The sequence below is a fragment of the Eutrigla gurnardus genome (genome assembly GCF_963514095.1).
Source record: "Eutrigla gurnardus genome assembly, chromosome: 11".
NCBI lineage: Eukaryota > Metazoa > Chordata > Actinopteri > Perciformes > Triglidae > Eutrigla > Eutrigla gurnardus.
The window spans coordinates 13,760,564-13,784,358 of record NC_139925.1 but is presented as its reverse complement, the minus strand read 5'-3'; the positions used below and the strand labels follow the sequence as shown (position 1 = coordinate 13,784,358).

The window sequence follows — 23,795 nt, the reverse complement described above, 5'->3', positions numbered from 1 at the left end:
ACTGTATACAGAGTAATGATCTAATCTGCATTTCCATATCAAATCGCTGTGATTCATCCCAGAGACGTTTCATAATCTGAAGAGTGGTGGTGCATTTAGACGGGGTGACCACATGAAAGGTTATTTCATGAATCTTTAATTCTCCATTCCAGTGATTCTTTGCTCAGAGCTAATCTCATGTGCATCACATCCTCCTGCACACTTGACTGTCGGAGCCATTTCCATCAAGCTCTGCAGCTGTAATACATCCCACTGAACTTCATGTTGGTATAGTGTAGGTTTAGGTTAACATATCATGTATGCTTTAATGTGTGGATGCCTGATTGTTATTTGTCTTTATGTCTCTTAAGTGAAAACGATGGAATTAGTTTAATTATCTTTTTTTTTTTTATCATTATTGACGTTTTTTTACCCATGTTACCAGTCAGTCCAGCATTTTTCCTGTTGCAAGCATTCATTGTGTCCAGAGTTTTTTTTTACAGCTATTCGTGGTCCTCAGATGATTTATTCTATTGACAGTGATCCCTTAACTTGTCCTCGAACACCAGCGCAAGATGTTGGGTTGTAGACTCTTGCCCCCCCCCTATGTATTGCTGCATAATTGCACATGCTCACATGTACATAAAGGTACAGTATGCATATCTAAACATGCACACAGTCACATAATTCTGCTCACTGGGCAGTCACAATAGGCCTGCAATTCCAGAGCACTTTATTTACATGTACAACTCTGCAACCTGTGCACTCATAGTTCTACAAAATGACAGTCCCAGACAACCTTACTTGTTCAGGCATTTCCTCGCATGGCTGGATTAATAGCAGTCCCACTTGCACTCACTCAGTCACACAAACACACATATCTGCTCTTGCGTAGACCATCTGCTGACCATGTTATGTAACAGTTCCACGTGCCTTGGGCTCAGGCTGCTCTTCCCCAGCAAAAAGCTCTCCATGACAGGATTGCACTCCTGGCCCCCACCCCCCTTTTCATTGTTGCTCTTGTTCTTTACTCTCTGCCTCAGTCCGGGGCCTGCCCTGGGGTCCGCCATTATTCAGCTTGATCAAAAAATAGCCCTTTGCCATTCAGAGTTCAGCTCTCATTGTTATTGCTTTCTGTCTTACAGCTAATCTCCCTTTTAAATCACGACAGTCTGTCTTTGTCTGTCTTTGCTTCCCTGCAACCTTTTCACTTAAACCCCTCTAATATCTCAGACGTTTTGAGTTGTTTTTCTTTTACAGTTAAATTCCATCTTGGAATGAATCACTTCCTGAGTCACCTCCTCACCTCTTCTCTCTCTCTATCTCCCTATGCTTTTATGTCCACCATCTCTCACCTCCTGTCTGTCCTCCATGTTGCTCCCTTAATATGGTATTGTATCCAATTTCATTGCTTCGCTGAACTGAACAAATGTATGGTCGGTCCATTTCTTGTTCTGCATCCCACCTTGGAATGAAATACTCCGTCAGGATCATTCAGTCCAAGAACGTGGGTTTGGGAAGGATGTGTGTCTAAGAGCAATCAAGTGGCATCCCTTTTACACGGTGGTGAATAATTGCTGAGTGGATAAATACTAATGACTGGTGTGGTTTTACATCATTCTAGCATGCTTTGTACTGTGTGTGCGTTTGTGTTTTCTGGCTGTATGCCAGGTTACCTTAATCAAGCTAATGGGTTTTGTTCTGAGAAAAAAACAGTCTCAAGGAGTAGACATTTATGCTCACACGTGATTTATTCGTGTTGTATTAGCATGTCGTTTGTCACGGCATGCCATTAAGCTCCTGCCAATTTCCTGGGAAATGAGCGTTTGCATTGGGAAGGTGGAAATCACACAAGTGTTAAATTTACGTTGGAATAACTCGTACTTTTGTTTAAAGCAAACAGTGTTTAGATTTGAAGAATATTCTTCAGCACTGTTCAGAGCATGCCTCTCCTCTGAGTGACCCTTTGTGTCTTGTTTTGTCTTTTAAAAATAAGTGCTGCAAAATAATAGGCTAATTAGATTATAATTGCAGTGGCTGCTTGTTTGAGGTGATTGAGAACTTACTATTTGTGAAATGTGGCTTACTAAAAGCATTGAGCACTTTTCACCTGAACAATATTGCAACAACTAACAATCTAGCAATGATGAGCAATTCTTATTTATCCAGAAGTGTCCATGTGGTTATGAAGAGGACCAGTAGAGGACAGAGGGAGGGGGAATTAGGACCAGTTTTTGTCTCTAACCATTGACACTCATCCCTTTAGTAAAGGAGGTCAGACAGTAGCCCCAAATCATTCAATAACGTCCAATGGAGATGCCATGTTTCAGGATGCAAAAGGGGAATTGTTGTTGGGGGGAAAATACAGGCAGAACGGTTAACTAAAGGTAGAAATCCACATTTGCCCATAGTAGTCGCCATTGATTATTGTACCTATTCAACTGGAATCAATGACATGATGCTTCTCGACAACAAAGTAGAGGTTTGTGTGCTACATTGGCAATGAAAAGGGAAAATGCTTTATGGTACTACTGCTGTTTATAATCCTTGCCACACTTGAATCGCGCTGAAAGAGCTTCCATTCACTCCCCGGTGGATGCTGTTAACCTTTTCATCACACTGGATGTGTTATGACTTATATACGGTGGGGAGTCAACAGGAGCAAGTTAGCACAAACATCTGAGTTTGGATCTTTAATTTACATTTGTTTTCTAAACTGTCTGCAGGAGGAACAGCTGTACACCTGGGCATCTGTAGGCTTGCCAGTGTCTTCTCACCTGTGGGAACTCCCAGGGGAGCGAGCATCAGGGAGAGAACAGAGCTTGAGATCACCGGCGCATCAATCATCAGCCAAGACAACTGGAGCTCTACACTATCAGGTTGGTTGATTTCTCGGTCTACTTGTTATCTACTTAAATACAGTAATACAGGGGCGGGGGTTCAATGTTTCTGTGTACCTCCTATTTTGATTTTTTACAAACATAATTTCCAAAACGGTTATCTTTACAAAATCATATTATATTATTATCTGTCTGCAAGCCCCTCCTATTCCTTGCATGCAGTGGAATGTTTTGTTTAGTTTTTTTATTAAAAAAGGCTGCCCCGTACTTGATTTAGTCTTTAAAAACATACCATTCTGATAAAATTCCCAAATATAAATCAAAAACACCAAGCCACAGTCCAGTAAAGGGCGCCACCTACTGTACAGAACACCCAGTGGGTGATTTTGTTGTAAGTTTAAGAGACTTGAGATGGATTTGCAGATGCTTTTCCTTTAGGTTAGTATGAAAAATTGTGAAAGTGACTAAAAAAAAAAGTGGTCACAAACAGAAAATCCCAATCTCAAATGACTCTGGATAAACTGCATCAAGTCAATGCCTCAACTGTAAATCGTTATTTGTCCACCAGAGGTCAGGCTTGTCTTGAAAGACTAGTTAGATTATTACAGTGAACCTCCTCTGTTTCCTAGAAGAGTTATAATAAATTAGGAAAGCCATACTGACTAAACATTCGCCTTCAGATTCAACATTGTGACCACAACTCGGGAATGTGTACTAGCAGACACAAGCCCTTCCCATGTGAGGCCCGACGAGACTCACTGTCTCTGGGGTCAAATCTCTCGGTATCCCCTCATCCCTGCTCTAACCAGTCTGGAGCCAGAGGTCTGATGGAGTCTAGACATAATGGACTTTCTTGACCCTTCCTTAGCTCACAGCTCTGTCACTAAGCTCCCTCAGTTCAGGGTGTTTATTTAGTGTAATTTATTGAATGATTTTGAGTCTGAGATTTAAGAGCAATTTTTTGTCTGCTTTTTAACCTTTAGAGTGCAAAAATGGCTTGACTACCTGCTTTTAAAGAAGGATTTATTTGTTGTTTATTTTTCAGTTTCCATTTGTGAACCCTACTTTAGTTGTACTGTAAAAATATTTTTTTTGTATTCACTGACAGACAGAATCCAGCAGGTTGAAGTCAGGTCAGTCATCTTCAGAGGATGAAAGTTGTCTCATCCCTCAGCTGGAGAGGACCATCGATGACCTGCGGATTAAGATTGCTGTGTTGCAGGGCCAGCAGGCCTTTTTGGCAAAGGGCAGTGGGGATAATGTGGGAGCTCTGGGCGGTGCCCACCACAAGGCCTCTCAGATGAGAGGAGGAAGATTGGGAAAGATGAGCCAGGAGGTTTCGGTCCAGACCTCGCCCGTGGAGGAGGGGTTTAAGTTTGACGTGCCTTTCAACGGAGGATCAGGCGGAGCGTTGTCTTCCGTTTCATCCTCCGTCCCCAAATCCACAGAGAGCTTTGTCTGCACGTGCCAGCAGAGGACACCTCCGCCCCCTCCCCCACCCCCACCCCCTCCTCCCATCTCTGCAGGTATGCCCCCACCTCCACCGCCTTTACCAGGGGGTGTCGCTCCTCCACCTCCACCTCCTCCCCCACCCTTACCGGGGCTCGGACCTTGTCCACCACCGCCTCCCCCTCCTCCTCCTCCACCACCAGGTTTTGGACCCCCACCACCACCACCCCCACCACCTGGCTTCGGACCTCCACCCCCTCCTCCTCCTCCACCGGGGATGGGCCCTCCTCCGCCACCCCCTCCGCCAGGAATGGGCCCCCCTCCTCCACCCCCACCCCCAGGCTTTGGGCCTCCACCACCACCAGGCCCCATGCCCTCCATGATGGTCCAGGAAGCTGCCCCTGCCAAGGCTGTGATGGAGCCCCCGAAGCCAATGAAGCCACTCTACTGGACACGCATACAGCTGAATGCTAAAAAGTAAGACATGCTGAATAAAGGGAAGATAGATATGGATCATTTGCACAAAGGTATTCTCTGAACAGTAGAGAATTGAGAGGAAGCTTGTCCACTTAAGATAGAGATCTCCACGTGCTCTGATAGCAATAGAGATGCTAACCTTGTGGAAAATGAAAGCGATGCAGTCCAGGCATTGTGGTCAGCAGTAAATTTACTTGAACCAGGTTTTCTTGCCTTTAAAAAGGCTTGGAAAATTGTAGCCGAGTAAATGTCTTGAAATAGACTAGTTGATTTACTCAAGTGAGAAACTTGATGCCGAATTCCAAATATAATTTATTTTTCTTTTTTTTCCAACGGATTGATGATGACAAATGAGTATAACATAAAACAGCAGAGGGCAGTCTAAAAATGTCAGAATGCCCTTTGTGGTGAAATATAACCATGAATTACACTATAAAAATTGATTTTTGTTTTTGTTTTTCAAACAATACATGGCAGATTAAACCTCTCCTACTAATTCTTATTATAATAATTCCTATTTCCTCCTGTCTTTAGGCCCATTGGCTCACTGGTGTGGGAGACGATCGATGAACCCACTGTGGACTTTAAAGATTTTGTGGATCTATTCTCTAAAAGTGCTGTTAAGGAGAAGAAAAAGCCTATTTCAGATACAATCAGCAAGTCCAAGGCCAAGCAGGTACTGTGTGTGTGTGTGTGTGTGTGTGTGTGTGTGTGTGTGTGTGTGTGTGTGTGTGTTTGCTTGTGTGTGTGTGTGTGCGTGTGTGTGAGTACCCACCCCCCCCGGGTCACCAAATATGGTTTCTCCTCAGGGCTTTTCCCATCTTCACTCTCCCTCCTGACGCCCTGCTCGCTCCTTTCCATTTCTCTGAGCAGCTTTGACTGACAGGAAGAGCTGCTTCAGCCAGACAGTTATTATGTGGTGTGAGCTCTGGCTCCCACCCGACTCCCCCGTGACCATCCGGTGGCACCGTGCCAATGTCTCGCGTGCGGTGAGGAAACCTCACGATGGTGAGGACTGTTGAGAGAGAGAGGGTGGGGAGAGAAGGAAAAACGGAGGGAGGGAGGGAGGGAGGGAGGGAGAAGCCTGGGAGCTGTATTTCATGATGTGGTTCTGCCCATTGTGCTTTCTGTATGACTTAGTTTAATAGTTAGACTGTTTACCTCCACAATGCCCTTTATGCCACTCGGCCAATCTGCAAGACAAACATTTGATCTCCGATTTTAAAGCTGCTCTAGTCAAGGTTTTTATGTTAATGCACTATTTGCCAGGATTATGTGTCCAGATCACAAATAATGTTGCAACAGGGATGAATGTTTCAGCCCCTCTAATTGAGACCCAGCAGGATCAACCCATGGTCGTTGCAGAGATGAAATATTGGTCTCAGGCGTGGACGTTATAGTGGGAAATCTTCCTAGTTTATGGGAAGTGATGAATTGAAACCCAACACCACAATACAAAACAAAAAGGTTCCAACTGGGTGAAAGTTTTCTCTAAACTTTCTTCTTTTAAGTATACTAATGATAAAAATATATATATATTTTTGGAGGGCTCCTACAGATCCAATGGTTTAATCTCATAATATCTGAACCTTTTTTATTGTATTTTACAAGCTTATTATGTTTGTTCTTAAATAAATGTAGTTGAGTAAAAGGCACAATACTTCCCCCAGAAAATCAGTACCAGAATAAACAAAAATGTAAATCCTCATGTACAAATACTTAATTGTAGAGTAATCAGCAGCAACCAGCGTGTTTTTATGAGGGATATGCACATCCCAAAAAGTTTCTTGTTAACTTTGGAAGCTAAGGTAAAGCCATATAAAGCTATATATAGTAAAGGAGAGGAAAAATACTCACCTTGCAGCTTTGATCAGATCAAGCACAAAAGTCAACAGTAATGGGAATCAGCAGATAAGATAAGTGAGTTTGCCCTTCACAAGAAAAATTACAACTCATACAGGGATTCCTTGTCACACACACTTCAGAAATCGCCGTCATCAAGCATGTTGACTCTCCAGGAGCTTTCACGTGCTTTCTTCAAACACCCGCAAGAGGAATACACTTCTGTACAGAGCAGTATTACACCTGCAGGTCTGTGTAGGAGATGACACAGGGCAGGGAGGCAGGGAATGACCAGAACGAGTGTCCCATTCTCTATTATAATAGACTTTGCTTGGTGTGACCTTCTGAATACGAATATGAATCAGTATTTGAATTGCTGATTAATCTCGTTTACATGTGTTTTCTTTATGAACTGACAAACATCCTTTTATTCTCTGGAAAAACAGTTCAAAATCGAAAAATATTCAAATTGCAATCACCAACGAGAGAAAAGGCTGCAAGACTTGCAGATGTTTGGCATTTGTGCTTGACAAATTGCTTCAATAATGAATTGATTATTGCAGATGAATTATTTTGCCAGTCAATAATCCAGAGTCATGTGATGAAACAGGCCTTCAGTATATATTCAAAATATATCTAGAGCTGTTATGCTTCATAGAAACGCTCTTTTATAATTTTTAGCTCAACTCTGCTGGATCCCAAAGTAAATGGGCATGAGATAATTCATAAGTAATAATTAGTTTGTGTATAACTGGAAACTTTCGGGCTCTTACGGCTCTGAGAGGACACGTTGTACATCCTCAGTGATTTGTTGATCACGTGTGATTCAGAGCTGTGTGGGATTTCTTCATATTGGCCAACCCCGGAATGATAAATGGATCACAAGATCAACGTGTAATTAATGTGACTTAAAGGATTTCTTTAAACCAAAAACCTAGACACATGGATCTCATAAGACTGCTCAACGGCGTTGCATTAGCTGACATTTTTAGGGGTTTTTTTTGTTAAAAATTGCTTTTGATGAAAATGTTCGTCACAAAAATAATTTCTGTAACTGTGGCGCTTCATGGATCCAGCTGTGTTTCATTATGACACAATACTACTGATACACTGTGAGGGCATTTTCATTTTAGATTTATGTTCGAAGGCGTAAAGTGATACTCTTACATATCAGGCAGCTCTGCTAGGTAGTAAACCCCTGGCCTCTGTTTTATGTAACTTAAACCTGTTTGTACATTTTAGAAGAGGCCGTTCAGCTGATAAAACATGACTAATGACAGCTAGCCTGCATTCGCTATCGTACTCTCCCCGTGGAAGCAGTCTGCCATGGTATCTTCCAGCTGCCCGTCCCCTCGAAGCTGTGGTCGAGGCGGGACAACGGAGATATTTGGGGACTGGCGATATAACTTCCTGTGTGTTTGAGATGTGGTTTTGTGTGATCTGGTCTCGATGGAAGCGATCTGTCTGGATCACAGTAGGCGACGTGCTTCCTGTCCTGTCCCTTCACCACTTTGTAACCCGGCACACACTTCTGCTTACTCAGGCGGCCTGTGGTACACAATGACCCGGTTGGATGCAGCTTTTCATGCATAATAACAACAATGGCTGGGTGACCAGTGGAGGTTATCCCTACATTGTGAAATTCTGTCAAATAAAAATGTAAAAAGGACAAAGGGGAGTGACGTTTGTCAGGTGTGTGTGTGTGTGTGTGTGTGTGTGTGTGTGTGTGTGTGTGTGTGTGTGTGTGTGTGTGTGTGTGTGTGTGTGTGTGTGTGTGTGTGTGTGTGTGTGTGTGTGTGTGTGTGTGTGTGTGTCATATGGAGTTTAATCACCTGTTCTCTTTGTGTCATCCACTCCCAGGTAGTGAAGCTCCTGAACACCAAGCGTTCCCAGGCTGTGGGTATTCTGATGTCCAGCATTCATCTCGACATGAAGGACATCCAGAATGGTATGCGTGTTATTATGAGGTCATATATCTGACGTATGTAACTCTTAACACAGTTTACAGTTGAATAACGGCGTGATGTGTCTGCACACTGTGGAAAGGTTTGTGGCCTGCATGGCGCTGCAGGATGCAGGGGGTAGTGAAAGCAGCACGTTCCTGATTAATGATGGAAAAATGGAAAATAGATAGAAGTACGGTGGATTTGTCAGTGATTCATTAATTGTATTCATTGTATTTCTACTTCACAGCCTTATTCAAGGGTTTTATATTAAATTCAAGACATTCATCAATGTAGGAACTGAAGCGATCCCTTCACGTTAAATATAGCGCCATCACATGTCAGCATTTAGATTGATCCAAGACTGGTTTATGACCCAATTCTCCCCAAAACGACATCATCATACCATATGATACAACTTTATCTTTAGTTTATTTAGAATTTTCATTTTATGAACTTTCACCCTTAGGCAGGTCCATTCAATAGTTTACATATCGGTTAAACATAATTATACTTATGACACTTTTGACATACAACACACAGCCATGCCAATCAAATGTTTCACAATATATCCTCTGATTTTGGTTTAGCAGCGTTAAGCGTTTAAATAAAGGGAATCTAAATCGCCTATTGGAGGGCAAGTTGGTTTTCTCTGTGTAAAACATGCAAGGAGTCAGAAGAGATACATCAGGCTCACTGCTTATACGCCAACGTTAACCTGCAAAACAAAGATGATGAACGTGGTAAATGTAGTTTAACACCATCACAGCATGATGGCATGATGACCTTGGATTAAAGCTCAACAACAGCCTCAGAGTCGGGCTGTAGAGTCTTATTTTTGGTGGATGACAAAATACATTTTACAAATGCAACAAAAACAAACAACAACAAAAGAGATGCAAGATAAATGAATTGGTTCTTGTGACTCACTCTTCACAACACCTGTTATTATTTTCCACCTTGATTAATGTGTTTTTGATTGCTCTTTAACTTTTACAGCCAACACGGAATACATTATCTTGTATCTAATAAGGAAATAGGATTCATATGGTATAATTAAGAACATTTTTAGAGACTTTTACTAACTGTAACATTTTAATATGTACACATGATATACTGAGAATAAAAATAGACAAACATTTGGCCATTAAAATGATTGGGATAGAGCCAAAACAACTGGAATGTACTATTTATCCCTGTTGTTTTTTGCTCTCTCTATCCATCCATCCAAATTATTTCTGATGCCCTTTTGAAAAAAGCTACAGAGCTGCCGCAGTCAACCAAGAACATTGTCAGGTCTTTACTACCAAATTTCCACATTTGTGGACAATAAAGGAATATTATGGTTATTATTCCCAGGTGTGTATGGGGAGGCACTGACTTGCAGTAAACAGTAGACCAAAGCACACTGAACAATGACATCTAACCGCACTCTTAAAACAAACATATTTTAGAACAATTTCCGTATACAAAATTAAAATGTTGGCCACAGTTCTGAGATTTATTTGTTGTTTTGGATTGCTGCTCTCCCAGTTTAGCATTAAATGCATTGTGTTCTACCGGGAAGAAAGTAAGATTGAGTATTGGCTAAAGTCACTGCCAAAGCTTAAGCCTCCCGTCTTGTTTACTTCATCACAAGTCCTAATGTCGCAGGGCATCTGAAATGCTTTCCCTTTGTTTCTCTCCCCGCACTATTTTTTCTTTGCTCTCGTTTTGCATAATCTCATCTAACATCCACATCATGTTTCTCTGCAGCGCTCTGTCTTTCTCTGATGACTTGTCACCATCTTGTCTGCGCCGCTTTTGTTGAAGTGAAGTCATTCAGGAGATGTTGATGGGAACGGACTGTTTTCCTGTTTGAGTTACTCTCTGATTGCTCTCACGTCTTCGCTCATCCATGTGTCTAAACACTCTTCTTCTTCATCTCCCCGTCCTTTTTCGCTCCTCCGGCAGTAGGGCCTTTATCAACTCTCTATCTCATCAATGGCAAGCCATGAAAATAAATGTGTGCCACGCAAACCGCGGTTGGTACATTTTATACATTTGTAGCCATAAACGGTAAACTCTGCGGGGCTGTTTCAGCGTCTACGTGTTTCTGGCCTTGATGTCAGTCGTTGCTGCATCCATCTCAGGTCAGAGCGGGAGGGCAAGCGAGGGCCACTCTCATCAGCACCGTCATTCATCTCCTATGTTAGGACAGTTTCTGCTATAGTGCATGATTAGTGCTGATTGGAAACGTCAGTATATCATGGAGAGTTAAGCTCGGAGTGAAAATATCTCTGCCTTCCACAAAGTCGCCCTAGAAAGGTTTTTTTTAATTTATTTTGTGCATTTTAATTGAGTGCTTATTAGGTGTGAATAATTATCGCCTTAAAATACTCATTATTTCATCAAAAGGCTTAGCGATCACTTCATCCACTTCACTGAAATGACCTCATGTTCCCTTGTGTCACTGGAGGTTTATGATTAAAGAATCGAAGGACAGTTTGTTTACAAAGAGAGATTTATTCGACAATCGTCTTCACAATTGTGTAGTGAATCATCGTTTTGTTCCCTCTTTATTCCACAATGAAGACGGTGACGCGTTAAGGCATCACAACTTGAAGAAAAACAACTTCTGAGTCATTGATTTAAATGGTGTTGTATTGCAACCCGATTAGAGCCCACACGTCTTTTTTGTTGTTTTTTTTTTCCCTCTTCACAGCTGTTGTTGTTTGGTGTCAGGCCTGGCCGACACTCTGCACGTTTCATGGGACACTTTTATGCGACGTCTGCTTCCTGCGAGGCTTTAGAGTGCCAGTCACAGTATTAGGCGGTGGTTGCCGGCGCCACGCTGGGGTTGAATGTGGTAGTCGGGGTAGACCCAGGCAGATGGGTCTGGCTTTTTGGTCATGAGAGGCCTGTGTGAGAATGATGATACGGCTTTCTCCCATGTCTTTTTTTTTTTTTTAAAAAAGGGCCGTCTCCAATCAAACCAGCCAGACTCGGCCAGATGGTAATGAAAACCAAATGGTTACAAGGGAAGAGTGCGAGGAAACAGAAAAGGGGAGAGTCGGAGAGGAGGAAGTTATTTCTGCGGTGGCTTTGGAAGAGGAGAGAGTGTGAAGAGGTTAGAGGGTGACGGCAAATAAGCGGGGAAAGAAGGAGTGTATTTATCTTTGTGGCACAAGAGTGAAGAGATTTATAAAAGGCTGCAGGATTACATTAAGAGAAAAAGCAATATCAAAGCTTAGAAGACCAGATGGGAGTGACTGGATCAGTAAAACAGTCACCCCCTCTAATAATGTTTACTTCCTCATTATCTTCTTTATTCTTCTTTCTTATGTTTGTGAAAAGCTTATAAGTAATCCAGCCACATTCAGTGTCCAAAGTGAACCTTGTGCATTGGGTCGATTCCTTTTTATCCCTTCTGACGCAAGCTTTCCCCCTCTGTACCTCAATAATCAGCAGATCAAAACAATGTGAGTAATTTGGACACCCACAGCACAGTGAAATACAGGTGTCGAGTGCCTTGCTGGGTGATTGTGCGTACAGCAACACCTCGGCCTCGACACCGCAGACCCCCGGGCTCTGTTTGTCTTTAAACATTTACTTTCAAAGGATTAATGCTCACGGGCGCCAGGTCCTCGCGCCGAGACGGAAAAGGCGACACCAGGAATTCAAACACAGGAGTTCAAACACAGATCTTTGTACCTTTGACAGCTTTCTAAGACCTCAGTATTTATGTTTTAGTTTGTGGCCCCTTCCGTGCTATCATGATGAGAGCAGATATCCATATAAGTCACAGCGTACGGCACATGATGCGGCCGTGCAGAGAGAACTCTGACATTGTTCAGCTCGAGCAAAATAACTTGCAAACACTTAAAAAGTTTAAAAGTATTATTATGCATAGAGAATGTAAAAGTGGAGGTTTGATTGTGCTGCTTTATTTTCTGACGGTTCATTCCTCGAAGGTAACAGAGAATGTCATGACATGCTTACGCTTCAACATTCACATTAACCGCGTCGTCCTCTCTTTCCATCCACAGCCGTCCTAAATATGGACAACGCCGTTGTTGATCTGGAGACTCTGCACGCCCTTTATGAAAATGTGAGTATCACAGAAGCTGTAGTGCTACTAGAAATTAGACTTCATGGTTACAGCAGTCATTTTTATATATTTTTTTTTCACTTTGAAGAGAGCTTGATCCAGGCTCATGTGGACGGTGGTTTCAGTAGAGTCAATAGATCCAGTGAAAAGACAATATCCCAAAGTAAAATACACTCCTGCACTTTCCTGCCAATGCAAAAACCCATATAAATACACAGCTGTTGAGCAACAAACCCAGTATAATTACACAAAGTAACACCACTGACGGCTCAGGATGATCTCGACTATTCGGTGTGGGAAAATCTCAGTCTATTCCTCTGTGGTTTCGCAGTGGAAGTATTATTTTGGAACAGTTCGCATATGACAAACGGAATGATTTATGGTTACGCATCTCATGCCATGTGTGAATAACAGGCAATCATTTTATTATAGACTGATAGCCATGATATCAACAAAATGGCAACAAAAAGAATCATTCATCAGCTGTTAGTGTTGTTTAATTTGGTACTTCCTTGAGGGTAAGCCACAAAACACCAACTGCTATCCATCAAAAGATACCTTAGGAGGTAATGGAAAAAAAATCAACTTTTAATTAAATTGGCGTGTTTATATACACAAGTCAGTCAGGGATGTCACTTCACTGCAAACATATTTCTTTATGTGGAGTTCTTATTCCATGCTCCACTTGAAAGGGTGAACTAGAAGGAAGTGTGTATTAGATACCAAAACAAACAGGCCAGCCACAAACCGTACTGGTATGTGTGCTGTTTGGCGACAGAGTCGGTCTTGTGTAGGTCTGTCTGCCGGCCTGGAAGGGGACCAACGCTTTCACATAGTAAACATGTTTTCTTCACACTGGATCTGATTGAATCCACTTTTGTAATGCCCCCGTGCAAAGGGAAGGATAGTTGAGGAAAAAAAAAACACCAGCATTTGTTTTACACAGCTCCTCTTTAAAATGCTTAAAAAACTACACTGAACTTTGCCAAGTGAAACGACCGCATCGTATCGTATAATATTAGCATAAAGAGAATTACGGAGCTGTCATCGCCACTTTCGATAAGTCTCCATTCTGGCGCATGAAGGGCTCCTTGTATACCGTAAATACATATTCATCAATCCTCTCTGATAGGAAATCTCTCTCCCCGCCCAGTGGAAACGGTTCAGGACCCGTTCGAAGCCGGGTCAGTAAATAATGGAACATGAAAACGGGGCATGTTTTCCACATTTCAGCTGTAATACAGTTTTAAGATGCTGTGAAATTCCTGTGAATTGCTTTTTGGCACAACTACACAGGAGAGGCCCGGACCTTTCGGCTGCCAGAGGCATATTAATAATGTTGATCATGGGAATGAGACCGAGGCTCGAGACAAGCTGCAGTTATGAACCAATGTGTCATAACTGAGGATCAAAAGTCTTCTAACCTCTCCACTCACCCCGAGACTTTCAAGCCCTCTCCCTCTCTCTCCTTCTCCCCCTTACGGCCCGAGGCTGTGTTATTGAGTTGTGGAGCCAAATTGTTTCTCTTTTGTATTGCGAGACTCCATCCTGTCTGTGGGTCTCCAGCCCCCTAAACCACAGTTGGCAGCGCAGTCAGCCCGTCTCGAGGAATGCGAGGGGCTTCTAATGGTTACACCCTCACTCACTGTGCTAGGAGCGAGATCACACACTGCTCTCCCTCTGCTCTCGTTTTCCTCTCACAAACACGCTCGCAAACAAACACGTCGACCCGCACAAAAGTGCACACGCTGTACTGTACGCACACACACACACACACACAGGCAGGGACAGAGTCACTCAGTCTGTGAGCTGCGGATTATAGCTGCTCCTGTTCTTTGAACAATGAGCCACCGCCATTAAAGGGGTCACAGTGATAGTGGGATACCTCCCCCCCCACCTAATATCACAAGCCATAATCTGGGTCCAGACAGTCTGAAGTTCTCCTTTCAGCTGACGGTAGCTGAATGTCACGGAGGTCAGTCAGAGTCAAAGTCCCTCTTACGAACTTCTACACTACAAATAATCACCTCATGCTCTTTGACATGTTTATAACGTGATGCAATTTGTCACATGGGCGCTATTCTTTGTCATCTCGGTGAACAAATAATCTCATAAATGTTCCAATGAAAACTGAGTGACATAAATAGTGATTTTTAAGCCCTGGCTGGCACTGTTTAGCCCCCGCGCTAGAAACCTGACTAATGAATACCACTTGTCTACCGCTAGGATTCTGGCATCATGAATATCATCCTACTTTCCTTTGCATTTGATATTCCACATGGGACTGTATTTCTCATGCTAACAACCACTGCAACATGCCCTAGCAATTCAAAGATCACACGCTAATGCCTACTTGTCCCCAATTACACCAAACACTGCTGGGCCCTGCTGCTGCCCTTTGAAAAGGATCTGCTTTGTATTAAATATATTTACACTTGAAAACATCTCGAGAGAAGGCGAAGGAGAGCTTGCCCTCGTCGACAGAAGGCAGCGGTGTGTAGAATACTAATCGGGCCCTCAGTGCGTTTGATGCTGCCGTTTGATGTTTTCTCAAGGATCCATGGTGAGGCCAAGAGCCGAGAGAAAGATGGAGGGGAGCAGAGGGAGAGACCAGACTGCTGAGACTTTGGGATGGATGGACTATAGGGACCGAGAGATAGTTTACATTCCCTTCCTGGGGATGATTTTATTGTTTTGCCCATCTGCGTCAAACACATTGACATCTATTGTCTTTGCCTCTTGTGAAATAAAAGGGCATTTCTGTCCTGTTATTTTTGTTTTCATGCCACCTTGTATAAAACTGTGGTCCAGGGCCTGACAGCAGGATAATAGTGAGGAATGTAGTCTGGTTGAATAACTCTTTTTGCATTTAAGAAACTACTGTATAGACGGGCATTCAGCTGAGTTTCAGAACAAAACAACAGATTTATTTTACGCTCGAGCTAAAGCTTGTCTACTTGAGAAGCGGAGAAACAAACCGCTCCACCACAAGCTTCTCTGGAGCTTTTGACCAGATCGCATGATGTTCATCAGCAGATGTTGTCCAGTTGTCATGCAATGAACATTTTAGAAAACAACGGTTTTATTTCTACATGTATTCGTTGGTTTGGTCTATTTGCGTGACAACTGTAAAGCTCAATCAAACTGATGCACTACGTATTGTTCATCCTGTCACTGTCCCGTCCATTCACACTCATAAACCCAAATTTGTTTTGTGCGAAACTGACTTTTTGTTTTATATTGTGTTTTGATTGCTACTTAGTGGTCATCTAATTTATACCCTCAATCCATACAAGTATAAAACGCATATAAACCACACACACATACTTATTAAATATGACTAAAAGACAGCCGTGTATGCCTGCCTGTACAAGTCTGATTCAAGTTTATCAATTAATAGCAGCAATTTTACCTGTAACTTAACCTGCGTTTTGATTTGACAGAGAGCTCAAAATGACGAGATGGAAGGCATTCAAAAGCATATTAAATCATCCAGAGACAAGGAGGATGCCAAGCCGCTGGACAAGCCCGAACAGTAAACGCTAAACCTACCTTCAGAACCAAATTCATCACACGAGAGCTCTGATATTAATGTTATGGTGACTGATCCTGTGCCTTCATCAGGTTTCTGTTCCAGTTATCCCAAATCCCCAACTTCTCTGAACGAGTGTTCTGCATCCTGTTTCAGTCGACTTTCCACGAATGTATCACCTCAGTCGTCCGCAAAATAGAAATCCTTCAGAGAGTGTGCAAGGTGAGCCGCTGGCCCTCGTCTCCTTTAATTTTCCTTTTCATCGCTCACTTTAACGTCTGTGTCGTCATCATGTTTATGTGTGTGTGTGTGTGTATGTGTGTGTGTACCAGACTCTCCAGGGTGGCAAGTGTGTACTGCAGGTGCTGGGCCTGGTGCTGGCTTTTGGCAACTTCATGAACGGAGGTAATCGGTCTCGAGGGCAAGCAGACGGCTTCACCTTGGACATTCTGCCAAAGCTGAAGGACGTTAAGAGCAGTGTGAGTTTGTGTGTTTCGTGGGTGAAAGCAAACATCACTCGCTCCCCGCAAGAGCAGACGCTCAATTAAGTGTTATTCACAAGCAAACGGGAAGTGTGTGTGTGTGAATAATTCATGAGCTCCAATAGAAGCCGCTTCATTTTGTAATTCACACTGTACCAGAAATAAGTGGCGAGGGGGGGGAGATGGGGCCTCTAAATGTTGATCTGATCTTAGTTGTAGAATTGTCCGGGAGTTTAAAGGGGCCGCCGTCGCTGGCGAACATGAGCTGTGCAGATTTAGAGGAGAGGCCTTTCTGTTTACTGTTCTTACTCAATATCACAACAGGCTCAACGTGCCCTTGGCACTCCCATATAAGGACACTGTGGTTTGTGTTTCTGTGGTGGTGGACTGGGTAAGGTATCCATAAAGAACATCAAACTTTCCACAAACTCTGAGTTATGAAAGCCATCCCCGCGCAGTCATGTTTTGTTGAATTGCTCCTCCACTGCCATGATTTATCCCTTTCTTATGACCGCACAAATTAAAACGTCCTGCTCCAAAATTATTAAATTAATAAATAAAGGGGGTTTATTTATTTTGATCTTTTTTTCCCTTTCTTTCAGGATAACTCCCAGAGTCTTTTGTCCTACATTGTTGCTTACTATTTAAGGCACTTTGATGAGGTATGTTTTGATTCCTGTTTATTTGAATCTATCTCTCTGTTTTAGTCTGATTTGCTTAGAAATCCTTCCAGAGCTCTCGTTTCATCTCCTGTCTTGCCAGAGGATACCATGGCTGATCCTTTTATCAAATTATTTATTTTCTCTTTCCTCATTTATGGCAGAAACAAATCTCTCTCTTTCTTCCTTGGCTCTCTCGTGCAATTTTCTTTCTGTCTTTCACTCTTCATCCCCCCCCCTCTTGCTCTGCTTTGGTCTGGATTCATTCAAACCTGCAAGTCTGTTCATTGGAACGGCATCCAAAGGAGCACTAGTGTAAATAATTAGGTTCTCCAGATGAGATGAACTCAGTCGAGTGCCGCTTGCCAAAATCAACCTGCATGACATGGCTCTAGCGCTCATCCCGGCCTCGTCGTAACTCTGATGGGGGAGAATCGCAGAGTCGTTTCTGCACCAAGCGTAATGGTTATTATCTGCTGTGGTTTCAGCCGTATCTTTTCTGGGATGTTTGGACTGCTGATAAGAACATGTTGGGCTCTGAAGACATTTATTTCAATCTTGCCTGGTGTCTACAGTGTATACTAGAGAGGCCCTCTCTCATTCGATATATTGACTTAGACGCGTGTGTGTGTGTGTGTGTGTGTGTGTGTGTGTGTGTGTGTGTGTGTGTGTGTGTGTGTTACCAGGATGCTGGCAGAGAGACGTGTGTCTACTCTCTGCCCGAGCCCCAGGATCTTTTCCAGGCCTCACAGATGAAGTTTGACGACTTTCAAAGAGATCTGCGCAAGCTGAAGAAAGACCTCAACGGTAGTGCCGTCATCCCTTAAACCGCATATTTACAACAAGATTACCAGATAGTTAAATTGGCCATCCAGCAAATTATAGAAGGGGCATACAAATTTTTAATATCCCATCACATGTAGCAGTATATAGTATGTATAAATCCATGCACATATCCCCTCACACAATGTAATAATAATTTTCCAAACGTGACCAGCTATGGTCATGTGTGGATCGTAGAGGCGGGTCAACAGAAAGATAGCATCTGTTTGTCGTACAGACGAGCTAACCAGAAGCAGATGTGACTTGTCAGATGTAGACTCCTGTTGGACCTGGCGTGCCTTTACTGTCCTCATGAAATAGAGATCAAAATATAGAGGGGGGCAAGGTCAGGGAACTTCCCGTACCTGCATACACTATCAAAGAATCAGCAACTATTCACTGAACTGGAAGAGACTCTCCTGGAGCTCTGAATGTCCTCGTACCGCGAGGTACAAACGTCCAAAACACAGCAAGGAGACCGTTTTGAAGAGAATTTCCAAACAGTCCTGCATGTCTCTGTGCATGCTGTGCACTTTGCCCGGGGCTGTCCTAAATATGATTCATGAATGGTCTGATTTGGTTAATGGCTGACTCTTTGACTCTTTAATTCCTTCCTTTTTTTTCCATTCATCAGTCACTTGCTCATTCAGTTCCATTACATAAACTTCCATGACCATACACTTTCTACTAACCAGCTTTTTTATGTCATGAACAAATTATTATTATTATTATTGTTAGGTTACAGTTTTTATAGCACTGTGTACAAACGGTAACCATCAACTTTAAAAACTAAATTATTTTAATGGTTTTCACAAGCCAAAGATTGAGTCAGTGAACAACGAATACAATAATCCATCAAAGAAGTCATATGATAAGTATTGCTTCATATAGGGACTTTATGTGTGGCATTTTGGTATTATATGTTAAATAAAAACTCTGGTTAAGAATGAAAGAGTTATGTTGCATATCAAGATGTCGGAAAAAAATATGCTCGACATGTCGAAGTGATTGTTGGTTGAGTGTAAAGAGCCCTAATGAATGAGGCCGGAGGGAAATACTACCTTTCATGACTCTGTCTCAAGTCACTCAGCACTCGGAACACTTTCCAAGGACTGAAGTACCTGCAGGTGGTAAAAAAAAACAACAGTGTATATTTTTTTGTGCAAACATATGTGCACAGACGTTAGCGTGTGTATGTGTGCTTGTAGCTCGATCGACAATTCCCCAAACCTGGTCTGTTCTCGATCATGTTTTATGTATCTTTGCTGCTAAACCAATCAGGTGCCTGATCTGTCTTGCCAAATATCCTCTTTCCTCTGCCATGATGATTCTTTAGGCTGTTCATTATATGCAATTCATAGATGGAGTCGCTGGCAGGGGAGCTCCACTAGCGTCCGCCTCGACCCCAGTGGCAGTGGCACATGCTGACCGTACATAAATATATCATCACATGCTATACCTGCAGACCTCTTCATTACCTAGCAGAGCCAGCTGAGCGCTCTAACAGACGAGGGCTTCGATGACAGTTCCCAGAGGGGGGTTCCGATAAGGAGGCGGCGCAGAAAAATGGCCTTGGCTGGCCCGAAGGACATCAGTAAGCAACACAGTGGAGGGAACTACCTTTTTTTAGGTTGAGGCACCACATGGTCTATGAATTACCATTTGCCCAGTCCTGACCTCCCCGTTCCCTGAAGTGCCTCGTGGCCTCTCCACCTTTTAAGGCACTTTAGCGGAGTTCGTGTATCCGTTATGGTTGCAGATAGAGCGTGACGATAAGTTCCTCCTGGGATCGGAGCGCAGGCCTTCCTGGATCCTGGGGGTGCCTTATTAGTCATTATGGGTCATTATGTCTTTGCAGGTCCTTATTCAGCAGAAATTCAGTAGAGATTTATTAAAGTTCAGCCAGAAGGGTGAAGTGCATTGTAGAGTTTTTCATTTTAACACAAATGCTGGGTAGCAGTGCAGCAGAAAGACTCATCATGATCATCTCTTGTTGTTTCAGCATGCTCTGCTGAGACGGAGAAAGTTTGCAAGTTTTCCTCTGAAGAAAACTTGCAACCCTTTAAGGGCAAGATGGATGAATTTCTTAGCCAAGGTGAGTCTGTTTTTCCAAATCCATTGAAAAGGATGTTTGATAAAACCTCCGCCAGTCCCACTAAACTAAAGGAACAAGTGTTCTCTGTGTACTTAAGCCAGATATATTGTTTTGCTCTGTGCCATAGGCCTCCATCCAAAATCGATTGAAAGAACATCAGTGAGTTGCACCATTGCATCGGGAGACGAGTAGTTGGGCACTGTAGCTTATTGAATCCTACCAGCCTTCTTCTTATGATGAACCAGATGATGGTCAAGCTGTTCAAGCATATTGTTTGCCATCAGGAGTTAAAAATAAGGTTTCCATCCTGATTCAAACAGTATTCTGTGCTGGGGGAAAATGCATCTGTGGTGTGAGAGTACGTGCAGCAGCTCATCAATCAGAGAGCTGTAACTCTTCTCTGTCTGCAGACACATTTCCAAATCTGTTTCATGCTGTTTTCAGGTTGATATACACACACTCAAGGGTTCACTCGGTGTCGTTTCCATAGGGACATCTGTTTATTCCAGGGTGTATTGAATAACTCACAGCTATGCTTCAAATATGCCTATTTGCTTTGGCAGATTATGACTGCACTTGGTAGCTGGGTCTTTTATCTTGATCTCTCCCCTTTTTTTATAAAGCGGAGTGTACCTTGCTGTGCCTCAAAGGAGGATTCAGGATGGCCTAAGGTGAACCTGTCATGCAGTCTTTTATATTGACTGCAGAGAACAGAGCTGGATGCCTCAGATGCTGGAATAAAACGGACTTGTTTGGTGCCTGATCCCTTTCACTTAGTACTTATAACATCATGATATGTAATTGTCATACATTTATCCTTTTTTCTTTAAAAAAAAAAAAGATTTCAGGTCCTTTTCCACACTATCGGTTGTTGGATGTTCCCTACTGCTAACATGAGGGTGTTTTCTGTCAGAGCAATAAGAGACTAGAGGTCCCAACATGGACCCATTTAGAGTAAAATAGCAGGGTATGCTGTCGGGTGTGGCTACCTTGTGATTGACAGGCAGCTTCCACCAGTTCTCCAGTCTGGGAGTTTTTCTTGGTAGAACCCTGTTTTCAGTTCATGAACGTTAATCGCAACATTGTGGTCACCTAAAAATGTCTTATTCAGCGATTGTTTGTATATAGTTCCAAACTCTTGTGTCACTTCTGGTTGCCAGGAACTAAGATGGAAATGGTCAAAATGTCAAACTCAAGCCTTCAAATCAGCAGTGCACGAATCGATGGGTGATGACACGTATGTGGTATTCGGTCATAAACAACAGTATTGGAAAATGACAGAAATGGAAATTTGATCCCAAGATGGTGCAAGATGAGAAGTCAGAGGATCATCACGTTCATCCTCAGGGGAGAAGGAAATGCTTGGAGCAGATTTCATGGCAATCCATCCGATAGCTGTTGAGACATTTCAGTCAAAACCCACAAATGTCAACTTGGCGGTGGTGCTCCATGAAGGGTTTTGTGCCAATCCAACAAGTAGATGTTGAAATATTTCTCTGTATACATGAACATTGGTGACGTGGGGTTAGATGCCTGCTGAAAAATCAGGATCAGCATTAGGATTCATCCTCTGGGCTCCACAGATATCTGTAACAAATGTCACGGCAATCCCTCAGTAGAGATGAGATACTGAGATATGTCGGTCTGGACCAAAGTGACTGAAACATGGACTCACATTGCAATCCCCAGAATTTTAAGCTCTGAAGGAGGCTAACGGCTACGATTACAGATATCCTTCTGATAAAACCCACTAAAAATGTCGTGTTTATTCCTGGCGTCCACCAGATGTCACACAGACAAACTATTTTTCTCCTCTACATTCAGACATCTACAACAATATTGGGATATTGCGGCCCACTTCAAAGGTGTAAGACTAAGTATGTTATGCTTGTTTTAACATAACAAGCCAAATGTCATTCTTTATGTTGCATTGGCTTTGACCTTGGCTGCATTCAGTTGGCTGTGACCAATCTTTCTGAAGGAGCCGGCTCACAGGCCTCTCTTCCAACTGCTTTTGTATTCAGATGAGAGTATAATGTATAGCATATGTTCGTCCGTGGTAATGCTCACTGTCCGTTTTTAAAGGAAGTCTGCAGATGAAAGCATCTCTCCGCATTTCCAGCCCTTTCTTTTCCTCCCTCGTCCTTTCTCTCTGTGTCTGAGAGAAATATGGGAGCTCTCTCTTTGATGCAAATGACGAGGTTTTTCCTCTGAGAGCAGGATGTAAGCACCGTTACATGGACATGTGACTCAGGAGGCTCCAGACGGGATTCTTGGGGTTCCTCCGCTGCGGCGGTGGTAAAAATAAAAAAAAAGAACAGCCAAATGTCTTATTTTTGTTATTTCTGTAATTTCTAAAAAGCCTGGGGTTAAACTGTTTCTGGCTCCACAGTTTAAAACGCTTTTGTTTATTTTTTGACCATGAAACTAACCACAGAATAACAGTGGGAGCGGACTTGTTGGAGCTTGGCTGTTTGGTCTAGCTCGATTTTCCCCGCTCGCTTCACAAATTCTCATGCATGCAGGCCTTTGATGGAGTCACTGTGACTAGCAAGAGAGCGCCGGCCGTGTGATAATCTGTTTCTGATGGACATGGAGATTAGTGAAACTGATGTTAAACTCTGTTCTACCAACTACAACTCTGCCGCTTAGGATGTCATGTTAGCAGGTTTAATTAAATCAAAATATATATATAAATACCACGTTATGGTAAAATCACATTAAATAGACATGTTGGTCGGTATCTTGCCACATGAAGTGATAACAGAATTAACATCTTTGATATTATTACTTGAAATATTTTATCTTATTTTGTTGCAAATACACTAGTGATGGAACGTAACTAAGAACCTTTAATCATGTACTGTCCTTAAAGCTGTTTTTTTAACGAACTTACCAAAAAGAGTCTAACAATATCATATCCAATAATAATAATGAATGTAACAAATATTTCAGAAATGGAATAAAATGTTGCTAATTTGTTATTTGTTATTTTAGCTAGAGCCTCAAATCTCAGTATGTCACCTCAAAGGAACAAAGGTTTGCAAATCAAATTAAAGTTATTGAATTACAGTCTAGGCCTGCCACGGTTTCCCAATGCACTGTGTATATTTGTACTCATTAACCATATTTTGTGGATGTGACTTTTTTCCCACGCCATCACCATTTATATCCACAACCGATCTGTTTATGAGTGGAAAATGATCTTAACGTGAGGAACACAGTTATGCTTCAATAACTATAATCCATTTAAATAATATATACAAATCTGGCCTGGGCTATGATAATGCATAATGAGCACTTTTACTTTTAGAGGTTAAGTATACTTTGATGCTGATACTGGTACTTTTACTGAAGTAATAATGTGAATACAGGACTTTTACTTAAGTATTCATACAATGTATACTGCATTGCAGCTACATTTAATTAAGTAAAATAAAAAAAGTAAATAAGAACACCATTATCACATCAGATTGATATTCAACATTTCTAGAAATAGATTCACTCAAAGCAGAGGTCAAGCTCAGTGTTGCAGTAAATGATAAGTAGCATCTTAAAATTGCTTTCCTTAAGGCCAAAGAGCTG

The 23,795-nt window shown here is 42.4% G+C and overlaps 1 protein-coding gene across 2 annotated transcripts in view; it reads left to right on the top strand.

Annotated features, from left to right (window-relative positions):
• fmn2a (formin 2a) overlaps window positions 1-23,795 on the top strand; it is a 33,056-nt gene that overhangs the window by 5,025 nt on the left and 4,236 nt on the right. The window contains exons 3-13 of one of the 2 annotated variants that reach the window (XM_084020638.1): window positions 2,706-2,858; window positions 3,928-4,745; window positions 5,280-5,421; window positions 8,448-8,535; window positions 12,559-12,620; window positions 16,064-16,155; window positions 16,245-16,374; window positions 16,485-16,631; window positions 17,237-17,296; window positions 17,980-18,100; window positions 20,118-20,210. In XM_084020638.1, the coding sequence (XP_083876764.1) occupies window positions 2,706-2,858; window positions 3,928-4,745; window positions 5,280-5,421; window positions 8,448-8,535; window positions 12,559-12,620; window positions 16,064-16,155; window positions 16,245-16,374; window positions 16,485-16,631; window positions 17,237-17,296; window positions 17,980-18,100; window positions 20,118-20,210 (1,906 nt within the window). The remainder of the gene's footprint in view (window positions 1-2,705; window positions 2,859-3,927; window positions 4,746-5,279; window positions 5,422-8,447; window positions 8,536-12,558; window positions 12,621-16,063; window positions 16,156-16,244; window positions 16,375-16,484; window positions 16,632-17,236; window positions 17,297-17,979; window positions 18,101-20,117; window positions 20,211-23,795) is intronic. The other variant, XM_084020639.1, reaches the window with a different exon arrangement.